At 43.1% G+C, this 15250-nt stretch overlaps 2 protein-coding genes across 18 annotated transcripts in view; both read left to right on the top strand.

Moving 5' to 3' along the window:
• The window catches only part of LOC133154375 (protocadherin gamma-C5-like), a 211091-nt gene that overhangs the window by 76902 nt on the left and 118939 nt on the right, over positions 1-15250 (top strand). Inside the window, exon 1 of one of the 17 annotated variants that reach the window (XM_061279035.1) lies at positions 898-3516. The exons of 14 other annotated variants lie outside the window; for them this stretch is intronic. In XM_061279035.1, coding sequence (XP_061135019.1) covers positions 1012-3516 — 2505 coding nt within the window. In that variant the 5' untranslated portion in view covers positions 898-1011. Of the gene's footprint in view, positions 1-897; positions 3517-4442; positions 6936-7779; positions 10496-15250 lie in introns of those variants that run through there. 2 more of the 17 variants (XM_061279287.1, XM_061279190.1) reach the window with 2 other exon arrangements.
• LOC133154576 (protocadherin gamma-A3-like) lies at positions 11610-14685 on the top strand. Its single transcript, XM_061279393.1, has one exon. It carries the CDS (start codon positions 11704-11706, stop codon positions 14143-14145), a length of 2442 nt encoding a protein of 813 aa, XP_061135377.1. The 5' UTR covers positions 11610-11703; the 3' UTR covers positions 14146-14685.

The following is a 15250-nucleotide window of genomic DNA, read 5'->3' as shown; positions in this document are numbered from 1 at the left end:
ACTGGCAGCACACGTGATTAACATGCATGTCATAACTTAAGTAATCTTATTGAAGTATTTAATAACATAATAAAAATGTGCACTATTAATTGATCAGATAAGTTATGATAAGTCGATGAGATCGGACGTTTATTGTCGTCCATGGTGCTGGAAATGTTTGAAGCTGACTTGACTCTGCATGCGATCAAATACAATAGTTTGACCAATTACAACTACTGACACACCGCATATGAACAAAAACTGCGTGCTCACAAATGTCCCAAAAAAAAAATAATCCCCAAAACAGGATGGGCAAGTCATATTCACCAGAAATCCGACCCCACCCCACCCCCCAAATAAACAAAGGAGATAAGTTAAATTGAATTTCGGGTATTGCACAAAATTGACAAGTTACGTTTCATGTAGCGTTAAACAGAAACGAAAGGAAAACAGCTTATGTGCATGCATTTTAATAACCAATAAACCAACAGTAAAAAATGTTCACTACGGGAGCCAGTTCACTATCGTATCGCTTACTGAGTTCTTTTCTTTATTATAAAAAAATAACAACAAATAATTTGGGGTGACATTTACACGGCCATCTTACCTCCGAACAAAAAATAGACGCCTTCCTTTCAAAATTATTTTGACAGAAATATATCGATATATATATAAAATTCGGATTGTTTTTTTTCCTTCAGTTTGAATTCCTAGTAGCAAATGTAAAGATCTACGGGGGTTGTTTTCTCAAGATAATTTAGTTTTTAGCTTCTGTGCAGCATTTTCTATTAATGTTTCTCCACAAACAACGGACTATACTTCCATGTTGCGTTCATCCCCCTCCCTGCTTCTCAGTCCTCGTTCTTGCACATTTTAAACTCTAAGGGACGCTGTTGGCTTGGATATGAATTTCCGCGTTGTCCTGCAGTCCTCCCCATTGACGAGGCAGTTTCTGTCTTTTGTTGGCGAAGAGGGCAAGTGAAAGAACAACGATCTCCACCTTGCATTGATTTTCTTGTTGAGAGCTGACGTATGCAGGGACCTGATTACTTTATAGGACTTATTTCTTGCATTGTATTTTTCGTCATCATGGATACGTATGAACCCTTCCCTTTCTCGTGCGCAAAATGGGGATTGTTTTATGGATGGCGACGTCAAGCGGGGACGCTGATGTTTTTGCTTCATTTGGTTACCACGGTAGGTGGTCAGATTCGTTATTCTATACCAGAAGAGATGAAGAAAGGCTCCGTGATTGGAAATGTGGCACAGGATCTCAGTTTGGACATGAAGAGACTCATAGCTGGGCGAGCTCGCATCTTGACAGAAGACAACATTCAATACACGGAGCTGAAAACAGACAAAGGGCTCTTGGTCGTCAGTGAAAGAATAGACCGAGAGCAGCTTTGCGGAGATGTGACGCCATGCAGCTTCAGCTTTGAGATCATTCTAGAAAATCCTTTAGAACTGCACGGAATAATCGTTGAGATTTTGGATATAAATGATCACGCCCCTGTCTTTCCAAATAAAGAAAAACCCCTAACCTTTGAAATAAGTGAATCTGCTGCAGTTGGTGTGCAATTTCCCCTGCAGAGTGCAGAGGATCAAGATGTGGGGCCGAACGCATTGCAAAATTACATTTTGTCACCAAACGACAATTTTATCCTAAATCAGCATGCAAATCCGGATGGCAGTAAATATGTTGAAATGGTGCTCCAGAAGCCTTTAGACCGAGAGCGATATCCGCGTTTGTCTTTAAAATTAATTGCACTTGATGGAGGGACACCACAGAGATCTGGCACCGTAAATATAGAAATAAACGTTTTAGATGCAAATGACAACCGGCCAGTTTTTAATCAATCAGAATACAAAGCTTATGTTATGGAAAACACACTGAAAGGCACCAGTGTAATTACAGTAAATGCTACAGATGCTGACAGTGGTCCATTTGGACTCATCTCTTACAGTTTGTCAAAAACAAAAGGAAGTGCTGCCAATATATTTAATATTCATGAAGAAACTGGCACAATCTATGTTTCTGGTCATATTGATTATGAAAAAAACAGGAAGTATGAAGTGAGGGTGGAAGCAAAGGATCAAGGTGGGCTGATTGGGACCAGTAAAGTTATATTTGATGTTATTGATGTAAATGACAATGCTCCAGTAATAAATATAAAATCATTTTCCAGTCCTCTGTCTGAGGATTCACCCCCTGGTGCAACAATTGCAATTCTTAACATAAAAGATGTTGATTCTGATAGAAATGGACAAATTAATTGTTTCGTTGATGGAAAACTTCCCTTTAAATTGGAGACATCGCTGACAAACTATTATAATTTAATTTCAGATCATTTTTTTGATAGAGAATCTGTTTCACAATATAACATAACAATTACAGCCACTGATCTCGGAACACCTCCACTTTCTAGCTCTACAAAGTTACATCTTAAAATCTCAGACGTGAATGACAATGCACCCATATTTGATAAAAATGTTTATTCCGCTTATGTGGTAGAGAATAATTCTCCAGGCGTTTCCATATTTGCTGTCACTGCTCGAGACGCTGATTGGAATCAAAATGCAAGATTATCTTATCTTTTAGAGGACACACAGATTAGTGGCAGTCCAGTTTCAACTTTTGTTTCTTTAAATTCTGAAACTGGTGTTCTCATTGCCGTCCGATCATTTGATTATGAGCAAATTAAACAAGTTGAATTGGTGGTCAGAGCGCAGGATGGAGGTTCCCCTCCTCTCAGCAGCAACGCGAGCGTTCGCATCCTGATCCAGGACCAGAACGACAATGCCCCTCAGGTGCTGTACCCGGTGCAGACGGGCGGCTCGCTACTGGCCGAAATGGTGCCTCGTTCGGCCGACGTGGGCTACCTGGTGACCAAAGTGGTGGCCGTGGATGTGGACTCTGGCCAGAATGCCTGGCTCTCCTATCAAGTACACAAAGCCACAGACAGGGCACTGTTTGAAGTGGGCCTCCACAATGGAGAAATCCGAACTGTCCGCCAAGTGACTGATAAAGATGCTGTCAAACAAAGACTGACTGTTGTGGTGGAGGACAACGGGCAGCCCTCTCGTTCAGCCACAGTCATTGTGAACGTGGCGGTGGCCGACAGCTTCCCTGAGGTGCTCTCGGAGTTCACTGACTTGAGCATGCACGACAAGGAGTACAATGACAAACTGACTTTTTACTTAATCTTGGCATTGGCTGTGGTCTCCTTCCTTTTCATCTCCTGCTTGCTGCTCATCATCGCAGTCAAAGTGCACAGGTGGAGACAGTCGCGCGTCCTGTACCACTCCAACCTGCCCGTCATACCGTACTATCCGCCTCGGTATTCAGATACTTTGGGGACGGGGACACTCCCACACGTGTACAATTACGAGGTGTGCAGGACCATCGACTCTCGAAAAAGTGACATGAAGAACATGCAAGCCATGAGTCAAAGTTTAGTGAGTGTGGATGAAGCTGATGCTGATAGGCCCCCTGCAAACAAAGAGCTGTCAGGACACTTTTCTCAGATGTCAACATTGGTGAGTGAAATATGTAATAATTTCTTTGGGATTTTTTTGTATTGATACCTCTGAAAGTTCTGCTCTGATTCTTTTTCATAATCTTCCATGTTAAAAAAAATCCTTCTGCAGAGTATTGAGAAAGATTTGTGATTATTTTGTTTTGCTACTATTTAGAGATAATTCCCTAGTGCTTAAATCAAGCATCTTGGAAAAAAGTTACTCTTCTCCGGAGATTACTTCATTTCTTTAGTCTTAGTGCTTGTGCACCTGTGAGGGTTCTGTTGTTTTTTATGTTTTCAGCAGCAACGATTATTGTATGTGCTTGCAGTCTACTGGCTTTAAATGACTCAATTTGGCTTCAAATGCCCCATCAATACACAAGAGGATATTTTTGTATTCTGAAATTAGACATTAAATAGATGTAAAGTCACCCACAGTGCATCAGTGTTCACACTTATAACTCGGAATTGTTTAAGGAAGAATATCCAAATTCACTGTGGCATCGTGGTAGTTTTACTGATATGCTTGACAGTGAGTTTCTTATGTAGTCTATCTCTGTCTATGGTCCTGAAGGACAGCGTCCAATGGATTTCTTGGGCATTGCTCACTTGGAAGAAATAAAATCAATGCTCATTATCAATATCTGAATCTTCCTCACACATCAGCCATCACGCAAGTTTGTTGATTGGATTTTAGTGCAATTTACAACTTTATATATATATATATTTCTTTAAAATGTTTTAATGTGATTGGTAAATAGGGCACGCCATATCTATAGATTGATTCCCATCCCCGACACGCCAAGAAAATGTTGACCATTTGAGATTAACTGGACTAATTTCACATATTGGTCTCTAGGGGGGGTTGTTGCATGTTAAATGGATGTTTTGTGATGCGTGTTGCAATGCTACTCCCTCCTCTGCGACTGCCATTTGGCACAGGAGCGCTGTGCGTGAACAACGTACGACACTTGATCTTAGAAATCGGCTGATATTGTGCCTCGTCATTTTTCGATCTGTTCACTTGATTGGAATATTTTTTTTTTAAATATGGAGTGGAAAGATAGTCATCCAAACCGTGGTGGAATATGGCGACGGGCGGCTTGCCTCTTTGTCTTTTGCTGTTTTTTTCTAAATGCAACGCTGGCGCAAATCCGCTACTCAATCCCAGAGGAGATGAAAAAGGGATCACTTATTGGAAATGTGTCCCAGGATCTCGGTTTGGATCTGAAAAGACTCCGTTCTGGGCGGGCGCGCATCGTGACAGGGGACAACGTCCAGTACGCCGAGCTGAGGGCGGACAAAGGGCTGCTGGTTGTCCACGAGAGGATAGATCGAGAGCAGCTGTGTGGAGACGTGACGCCGTGCAGCTTCACCTTTGAGATTTTATTGGAAAGCCCCATGGAATTGCATCCCGTGACCATCGAAGTGTTAGACGTGAACGACAATGCTCCTACATTTAAAAATAGGCATTTAGAATTTGAAATCAGTGAGTCGGCTGCACTTGGCTCCCGTTTTGTTTTAGAGAATGCTCACGATGCTGATGTAGACGCAAATGGTCTGCAGAATTACATTTTAACACCAAGTGACCATTTTGTCTTGAAGCAACACGTCAGTCCGGGAGGAAGAAAATATGCAGAAATGGTGCTTCAGAAAAGTTTAGACAGAGAAGAACAGCCACGACTCTCTTTAAAATTAGTGGCTGTGGATGGCGGAAATCCACAAAGATCCGGTACAGTCAGTTTAGAAATTATTATTCTTGATATAAATGATAATGCACCCGTCTTTAACCAAACTATTTATAAAGCAAAGTTATATGAAAATGCACCAAAGGGTGCTTATTTTTTGACTGTGAATGCCACTGATGCTGATAATGGTCCAAATGGAAGAGTAACATACTCATTTTCAAAATCAAATACCGAAATAGCAGATTTTTTTCATATAAATAGGACGACAGGATGTATATCTGTAGCAAAACCTATAGACTATGAAAAAGACAAAACAATACAGTTCATGGTTGAAGCTAAAGATGAAGGTGGGTTTGCTGACTCTACTAAAGTCGAAATTGAAGTGATGGATTTAAATGATAATGCCCCTCTCATTAATGTAATGTCTTTCACCAGTCCCGTGTCAGAGGATTCCCCCGTTGGTACCACTATTGGTATCATCAATGTAAAAGACTTGGACTCTGGTGAAAACAGTCAAGTGAGGTGCGCCATTGAAGGCCGCCTTCCATTTAGGATTAAATCCAATATGAGAAATTATTTTGCATTGATGACTGATGCTGATTTAGATCGTGAAGGGGTGCCAGAATATAACATCACAATTGTTGCGTCAGATGCTGGCTCACCTCCCCTCTCTACAAAAAAGACTTTTAATTTGAAAGTGTCTGACGTCAATGACAACGCTCCAGTGTTTCCGGTCAGCATTTATAGGGCAAACATTGCAGAAAACAACCCGCCAGGAATTTCTGTTTTAAGAGTGATTGCCAAAGACCCGGATGAAAATCAAAATGCTCGTGTCACCTACATGTTGGAGCAGAGTGAAATAGGAGGAAGTCCAATTAGTGACTTTGTGTCCATTAATTCAGAAAGCGGAGTTATTAATGCAGGTCGCTCATATGACTACGAGCAAATCAAAGAGCTGACTTTTATCGTCAGAGCACAGGATGGAGGCTCCCCGCCCCTCAGCAGCAACGCAAGTGTTTGCATCCTGATCCAGGACCAAAATGACAATGCCCCTCAAGTGCTGTACCCGGTGCAGACGGGCGGGTCACTGCTGGCCGAAATGGTGCCTCGTTCGGCTGACGTGGGCTATCTGGTGACCAAAGTGGTGGCCGTGGACGTCGACTCTGGCCAGAACGCCTGGCTCTCCTATCAAGTCCACAAAGCCACAGACAGGGCGCTGTTTGAAGTGGGCCTCCACAATGGAGAAATCCGAACGGTCCGCCAAGTGACTGATAAAGATGCTGTCAAACAAAGACTGACTGTTGTGGTGGAGGACAGTGGGAAGCCCTCTCGTTCAGCCACGGTCATTGTGAACGTGGCGGTGGCCGACAGCTTCCCTGAAGTGCTCTCAGAGTTCACTGACTTGAGCATGCACGACAAGGAGTACAATGACAAGTTGACTTTTTACTTAGTCTTGGCGCTCGCTGTGGTGTCCTTCCTCTTCGTCACTTGCTTGCTGCTCATCATCGCATTTAAAGTGCACAGGTGGAGACAGTCTCGCGTCCTGTACCACTCCAACCTGCCCGTCATCCCGTACTATCCACCTCGGTACTCGGATACTTTGGGGTCGGGGACCCTCCCACACGTGTACAATTACGAGGTGTGCAAGACCACTGACTCTAGAAAAAGTGCCATGAAGAACATGCAAGGAATGAGTCAAAGTTTAGTGAGTGTGGATGGAGCTGATGCTGACACACAGATGTCAACTTTGGTGAGTCATGTCTTTCATTATCATTATCATTTGCTGTAAAAAAAAAAAATTCCCCTCTCACCCTCCGCGGGTGGTCTCCCACTCCAAGCTCGGGTCCTCTACCAGAGGCCTGGGAGCTTGAGGGTTCTGCGCAGTATTTTGGCTGTTCCTAGCACTGCACTCTTCTGGACTGAGATGTCTGATGTTGTTCCTGGAATCTGCTGTAGCCACTCCTCCAGTTTGGGGGTCACTGCCCCAAGTGCCCCAATGACCAATGACTTGTGGTATATATATATATATATATGTATAGTTCAATTTTGCTGTCCGTGGTGCTGAACATTGTTGTTGATTTTTATCGCTTTTTTGGACCAGTGTGAATCCAATAATTCGTATAATTCTCACTGGAAAAAAAGTTCTTGTTCTCAGTCTTATTCTCGTTCTTATTCTCATCTTATTCTCAATATTATTCTCAAGATTACTATGATTATGATTATTATTGTTTCGTCAGCAGTACAAAATGAAATTGTCTGGCTCCAGATACGATATTTAAGTTGAGATGATTTTGTTGGACATTACTATTATTGTAATATTCTTTAAAATCTATTGAATTTTAACACTGAATCGCTGTTCGTAATTAAAAGAAAAATCTGGATACATTTGTATTTTAAAATAATGTGTCGTTTTCTGAATTACGTTGGATAAATTAGTCTGAGTAATGATATCATATGAAAGTCTTTATTTTATTAATTGTTACTGGTCTGTAGTTTCAATTAATTGCTTAACTTCCCTTTATTTCTGTGCTGTCATACTCAAAATTTAAACCTATATTTTGTTAAAAGTTGTATCTGTACTTTTATGCGTGTAGAAATATAATTTACACTGGTACCATATCAATATGCTTTGGACTGTCTTTACGTTTGGATAGAGGTGCAGTTCTGTGAAAATGCTCTAAGGGCCGCTGGTGACACGTCAATGAATGAGAATGAAACACGTCCGTGAAGGAGTCCTCCTCTTGAGCTGCTTTTAGAGCTTCATAAGAGCTCAGTCCATAAACACGACGGACTCCTCGACATTTAAAGAGGCACATTTCTTTTGGATTCTCGTGTTTGTTTTAGACTTTGAGTATTGGTTTTACTTGAAGTCATCTTGTTATTTTTAAATTCACGATGGATTTTATTCAGATGCGCACTGTTGGCGGCCTATGGCGCACACTGTTTGTGATTCTTTGTCTGAGCGAGCTGCGCTCCGTGGCTGGACAGGCTCGCTATTCCATACCGGAGGAGCAGGCGGAAGGCTTTTTTGTTGGAAACATTGCGAGAGATTTGGGCTTGGATATTGGCAGACTAGTATCAGGTAAAGCTCGTATTATTACCAAAGGAGGCCGACAATATGTTGATTTAAAGCGAGACAAAGGAACGCTTGTGATTAAGGAGCGCATCGACCGAGAGGAGCTTTGTGGCAAGACGACGCCCTGCAGCTTCACTTTTGACATCATTTTAGAAAATCCCATCCAGCTTTATCGAGTAACAGTGGAGGTTGTGGACATTAATGATAACAGTCCGTCCTTCCCACAATCAGAAATTCATTTAAAAATAACTGAAAATGCTGCAGTAGGAACCCGTTTCTCACTAGCCAATGCAGCCGATCTTGATGTTGCAATAAATGATATTCAAAGATACACTCTAAAACCTTTAAATGATTTTAAATTGGAAGTACAAAATGAACGAAACGGAGGAAATGTTATCGAAATGGTTTTGCAAAACCCTTTAGACCGAGAAAAAGAGGAGAGTCACACACTCATGCTATTTGCTTCAGATGGTGGAGAGCCACACAGATCAGGGACAGTGAGAATTGAAATTACTGTGATGGATGCAAATGATAACGCCCCAGTGTGCACTCAACCTGTTTATAAGGTTGACGTGCCTGAAAATTCACCTGCAGGGACACTGATCTCAACTGTTAGTGCAAACGATGCTGATGCAGGCCTAAATGGTTACATCACCTACTCCACTCCTCACATAACGAAAGAGGAAAACCAGCTTTTTAATGTAAATGTTAAAACTGGAGAGATTAAAATTGCTGGTAGGTTAGATTTTGAGAAATCAAAAAGCTACGAATTAAATGTGCATGCAAGTGATCATGGAGGATTTACGGATACATGTAAAGTTATTGTTAACATAATTGATGAGAATGACAATATCCCCACCATAGAACTCATGTCCTTTTCTCAGTCCATACCTGAGGATTCTCCCCCAGGTACAACTGTAGCTGTGTTTAACGTGAATGATGAAGACTCTGACGTCAACGGTGTTGTCAAGTGTTCCATTAACACCGACGTCCCTTTTAAAATTGAGTCTTCGTTAACAGGATATTACACCATAGTCACTGAAAACTTCTTAGACCGGGAAAGTGTCCCTGAATATAATGTGACCATAACGGTGTCTGACCAAGGCTCTCCACCTCTGTCTAGTAGTAAAAACATTAACGTTAAAATATCAGACGTGAATGACAACCCGCCCAAATTCCATCAGTCAGAATACAGTAAGACTTTACCGGAGAACAACTCTCCCGGTTTTTCCGTGTTTGCTGTCAGTGCTACTGATGCAGACTGGGGCCAGAATGCCCGAGTGTCTTACTTCCTGGAGGAGAAAGACGTTAATGGAGTAGCTGTGTCCTCTTTTGTCTCCGTCAATTCTGAGAATGGTGTCGTCCACGCAGTCAGATCATTTGATTATGAACAAATTAAGTCCTTTGACTTTAACGTGACTGCCCGTGACTCTGGATCCCCTCCTCTTAGTTCTGTGGCCACAGTTTGCATCCTAATCCAGGACCAGAACGACAACGCCCCCCAGGTTCTGTACCCGGTGCAGACGGGTGGGTCGCTGCTGGCCGAAATGGTGCCTCGTTCGGCCGACGTGGGCTATCTGGTGACCAAAGTGGTGGCCGTGGACGTGGACTCTGGCCAGAACGCCTGGCTCTCCTATCAAGTGCACAAAGCCACGGACAGGGCGCTGTTTGAAGTGGGCCTCCACAATGGAGAAGTCCGAACTGTCCGCCAAGTGACTGATAAAGATGCTGTCAAACAAAGACTGACTGTCGTGGTAGAAGACAACGGGCAGCCCTCTCGTTCAGCCACAGTCATTGTGAACGTGGCGGTGGCCGACAGCTTCCCTGAGGTGCTCTCGGAGTTTACTGACTTGAGCATGCATGACAAGGAGTACAATGAAAAGCTGACGTTTTACTTAGTTTTGGCGCTGGCTGTGGTCTCCTTCCTCTTCATCACCTGCTTGGTGCTCATCATCGCTGTCAAAGTGTACAGGTGGAGACAGTCTCGCGTCCTGTACCACTCCAACCTGCCCGTCATCCCGTACTATCCACCGCGATACTCAGATACTTTGGCAACTGGGACCCTCCCCCACGTGTATAATTACGAGGTGTGCAGGACTACTGACTCCAGAAAAAGTGACATGAAGAACATGCAAGCCATGAGTCAAAGTTTAGTGAGTGTGGATGGAGCTGATGCTGATACGTCGCATGACAACAAGCAGATGCTAGGAGGCTTTTCTCAGACGTCAACATTGGTGAGTGAAATGTTATAAAGAATTTGGGGTGTTTTTTCTTATCACACTTATTACTGAACAGCTACAGCTTCATCTCATGTACACTAGCTGTGTAAAAAGATAACCAAGTGTAACTTGATGCAGAAATACAGTGCAAGGTATTAATAATTATTTGCTCCCTGACAATTTTTTAAGCCTACCCATTATGGTTTTGTCTTTGAATAAAGAGGGGCAGAAGACAAACGGAGACTAAGATCAGTGGGCTGTGAGCCACTGGCCTGCGTTGTTATTGTTTAAGGCTGTGGTCATTGTAAAAGACTATTTCCCATTTTCTGGATGAGAAAATCCTCGTCCAGGAATGTATTGTACACGATGAGCTCCTTTTTTTTTTTTTTGCCAATATTGACGAGGGTACATCAACCTTGAGAAAGAGTCATGGTTGTTTATTCTGCTACATTTTAATGATATTCTCCTGGTACTTGAACTAAACGGATGATAGTGGCTGTGCTCTATAGATTTTACTTTTTCAGTTTTTGCTTCTGGACCTCATTCATAGGGTGTCAAGGGCCTCACGTTTCAAAAATATGCACAACTGCACAATTTTTCATGGCCTACACCAGAGTCACTGTGACATATTCTGGAAGTGAACATCTAAAAAGGCTATTTAAAATTTACTCTATCATAAATTAGTATGATGAATACATTGCAATTATGCAACTTTTGGTGATCTCGCAAAACCTGTCGCCTTGTCTCTGTCCGTGGTGCTGAAGTTGGTGTTTTGACCTGCGCTCACGCTGAAGGGTTAGTGATCGTTTAAATGTTTTCTATTATGTCACTACACGAAACGGTGTTGTTTTTCTCTGTGTGCATATTACGACTCTTTCCGGGTGGGTGAGTGGGGTTATATCTTTGTGATTTGTCATTTTGTTTTTTTTCTATCACGCTATTAAACAAAAATACGCCATATTTAATGATGTATTTATCTTAACATTTTTAACCTTACTAATTTCACCTATCCGCCTCTAAAGGGCGCTGTTACCTGATAAATTGGTTTGTTGGTGCTGACTACATAGGGCAGCTCCCTCCTCTGTTGCTGTCATTTTGGCACAAAAGAGCTTTGCGTGTACAACGTATCGATCGCCTTTGAGCTGAAATCGGATGAAATAATTGCGTCTATTTTTTTTAGTTATTAATCGATTGCTTCATTTATAAATACCTTTTACTTTCATATGGAGTGTAAAGAAATGCATCCACGCCGAGGAAGAAAAAGGCAAGGGCCGGCCTGGCTCTTTGTCTTTTGGTGTTTTTTCCTAAATGGAACGCAGGGGCAAATCCGCTACTCAATCCCAGAGGAGATGAAAAAAGGCTCGCTCATCGGAAATGTGGCCCAAGATCTCGGTTTGGATTTGAAAAGACTCCGTTCTGGGCGGGCCCGCATCGTGACAGGGGACAACGTCCAGTACGCCGAGCTGAGGGCGGACAAAGGGCTCCTGGTTGTCCACGAGAGGATAGATCGAGAGCAGCTGTGTGGAGACGTGACGCCGTGCAGCTTCACCTTTGAGATCTTATTGGAAAACCCCATGGAATTGCATCCCGTGACCATCGAAGTATTGGACGTAAATGACAATGCTCCCACTTTCAAAAACAATTATTTGCGATTTGAAATTAGCGAGTCTGCTGTAATTGGGTCTCGGTTTGTTTTAGAAAGTGCACATGATGCTGACGTGGATGCAAATAACGTACAAAATAATATTTTAACTCCGAGTGATAATTTCGTTTTAAAACAACACGCTAGTCCGGGGGGCAAAAAACATGCAGAAATGGTTCTTCAGAAAGCTTTAGACAGAGAAGCACAGCCGCGACTCTCCTTAAAATTGGTGGCTGTAGATGGTGGAAATCCACAGAGATCAGGTACAGTAAATATAGAAATTATAATTTTAGATTCAAATGATAATGCTCCCGTCTTCAATCAAACAATTTATAAAGCAAAGGTATTTGAAAACGCACCAGAAGGCACACATGTTCTAACTGTGAATGCCACTGACGCAGATAGTGGTTCGAATGGAAGAATAGCATACTCATTTTCAAAATACAATACAGAAATAGCGGATTTATTTCTTATAAATGAGTTGACAGGGCGCATTGTTATAGCAAAACAAATAGATTATGAAAAAGAGAAATCAATACAGTTCATGGTTGAAGCGAAAGATGAAGGTGGGTTTGCTGACTCTAGTAAAGTCGAACTTGAAGTAATTGATTTAAATGATAATGTTCCAGTCATTAATGTAATGTCCTTTACTAGTCCCGTGTCAGAAGATGCCCCCGTCGGTGCCACTGTTGGTATCATTAATGTAAAAGACTTGGATTCTGGTGAAAATAGTCACGTGAGTTGCGCGATTGTAGGCCGCGTTCCATTTAGAATCAAATCCAATGTGAGGAATTATTTTGCATTAATGACTGACGCTGATTTAGATCGTGAAGGGGTGCCAGAATATAACATAACAATCGTTGCGTCAGATGCCGGCTCGCCTCCCCTTTCCACAAAAATAACTTTTAATTTGAAAGTGTCTGACGTGAATGATCACGCTCCTGTGTTTCCAGTCAGTATATATAGCGCACACGTTGCAGAAAACAACTTGCCGGGTGTTTCTGTTTCAAGAGTGATTGCCAAAGACCCAGATGAAAAACAGAACGCTCGTGTCTCCTACATGTTGGAGCGGAGTGAAATCGGAGGAAGTCCAATTAGTGAATTTGTGTCTGTCAATGCAGAAAGTGGAGTTATTAGTGCAGTTCGCTCATTTGACTACGAGCAAATCAAAGAGCTGACATTTATTGTCAGAGCACAGGATGGAGGCTCCCCTCCCCTCAGCAGCAACATAAGCGTTCGCATCCTCATCCAGGACCAGAACGACAATGCCCCTCAGGTGTTGTACCCGGTGCAGACGGGCGGCTCACTGCTGGCCGAAATGGTGCCTCGTTCAGCAGACGTGGGCTATCTGGTGACCAAAGTAGTGGCCGTGGATGTGGACTCTGGCCAGAACGCCTGGCTCTCTTATCAAGTGCACAAGGCCACAGACAGGGCACTGTTTGAAGTGGGCCTCCACAATGGAGAAATCCGAACTGTCCGCCAAGTGACTGATAAAGATGCTGTCAAACAAAGACTGACTGTTGTGGTGGAGGACAACGGGCAGCCCTCTCGTTCAGCCACAGTCATTGTGAACGTGGCGGTGGCCGACAGCTTCCCTGAGGTGCTCTCAGAGTTCACTGACTTGAGCATGCACGACAAGGAGTACAATGACAAGCTGACTTTTTACTTGGTCTTGGCGCTGGCTGTGGTCTCCTTCCTGTTCGTCACCTGCTTGCTGCTCATCATAGCAGTCAAAGTGTACAGGTGGAGACAGTCACGCGTCCTGTACCACTCCAACTTGCCCGTCATTCCTTATTATCCGCCTCGGTACTCGGAGACTTTGGGAACTGGGACCCTCCCCCACGTGTACAATTATGAGGTGTGCAGGACCACCGACTCTAGAAAAAGTGACATGAAGAACATGCAAGCCATGAGTCAAAGTTTAGTGAGTGTGGATGAAGCTGATGCTAATAGGCCGCCTCCAAACAAAGAGTTGTCAGGACATTTTTCTCAGATGTCAACAATGGTGAGTGAAATGTTTTAAAATGTTTGGGGTGCTTTGTTAGATAACACATATTACTGAATGTGGGGGCTACAGACTCCTCTCTGGTACAGTAGCTGTGTAAAAAGATAATCAAGTGTAACTTGATGCAGAAATACAGTGCAATGTTTTAATTGTTTGCTCCCAGAGACAAACACACCAACACACAAGCATAACTTGCCATTTTTTACGGCAAAACCCCTGTGGTGTCGTAGTCCTGCCTCTAGGAGTACTATACAGATAAAGGAGGGGAGTGGAGAAAAGGACAGAGACATATAACACGAGGAAGTCGACTAGCGAGCATGCCGATGTTGTTGAATGCTGAGGAAGTTCTAGAAATAAATACAAATTGAACAAACCCAACAGCTTTCTTTTTCCAATACTCCTCTGATGGGAGAAAAAAAAAGCTATCGCTCCCAGTGGCGTAGAATTTGCTATATGGTAACATAAACAATGTTGCGTCTTCGTCCAGTTCAACAGCTAAAAAACAATCCAGGTATGCCAAGTTTCGAACTCAGTCCTCCATGCATGTTCCTGTTTTGTTATGTGCCGGTATAGGTACAAAGAAGTATTGTACAGCAAGGCATGAGCATGGACGGTGCCGATCAGTGGCGTAGCCAAGCAGGGGCGAGCCGGGGCAGCGCCCCGGTTAGGACTCCCTGCGCCCCGGTTGAAAAAATTCGAGCTTTTTCGATTCTTCATTTTCATGCCGTTTTTTTCTTTCGGTCTTGCGCGAATGTGCTTGCGCTATTCTATGTGCGCGATGTTATCCATTCACCGTTTGCCTCCTGGACCCGGATGTTATTTTAGCGATCAGCGAACGGCGTGGGTGATGTTCGATTTTTTTTCCTGTGGGCGCGCGCCCCTACTGGAAAAATTCCTGGCTACGCCACTGGTGCCGATGATCATTGTTTTGTACAAAAACGAAACAATGATAACATGACACATTCCAGAAGTTGATTGGCTGACGCGAGGCGTAGCGACTCAGAAGTTAATCCGCTGAGGGGTGGAAGCGTTTTTGCGTTGCGCGTCGACGCGTCCCCAATGGCTTAAGTAACGTGCCACATTTCACTTTTAATAACAATAACAGTTATAACAACTAACATAG

The sequence above is a fragment of the Syngnathus typhle genome, linkage group LG1, assembly GCF_033458585.1.
Source record: "Syngnathus typhle isolate RoL2023-S1 ecotype Sweden linkage group LG1, RoL_Styp_1.0, whole genome shotgun sequence".
NCBI lineage: Eukaryota > Metazoa > Chordata > Actinopteri > Syngnathiformes > Syngnathidae > Syngnathus > Syngnathus typhle.
Note: the sequence above shows the minus strand (reverse complement) of the source record. Positions and strands in the feature narration are given on the sequence as shown.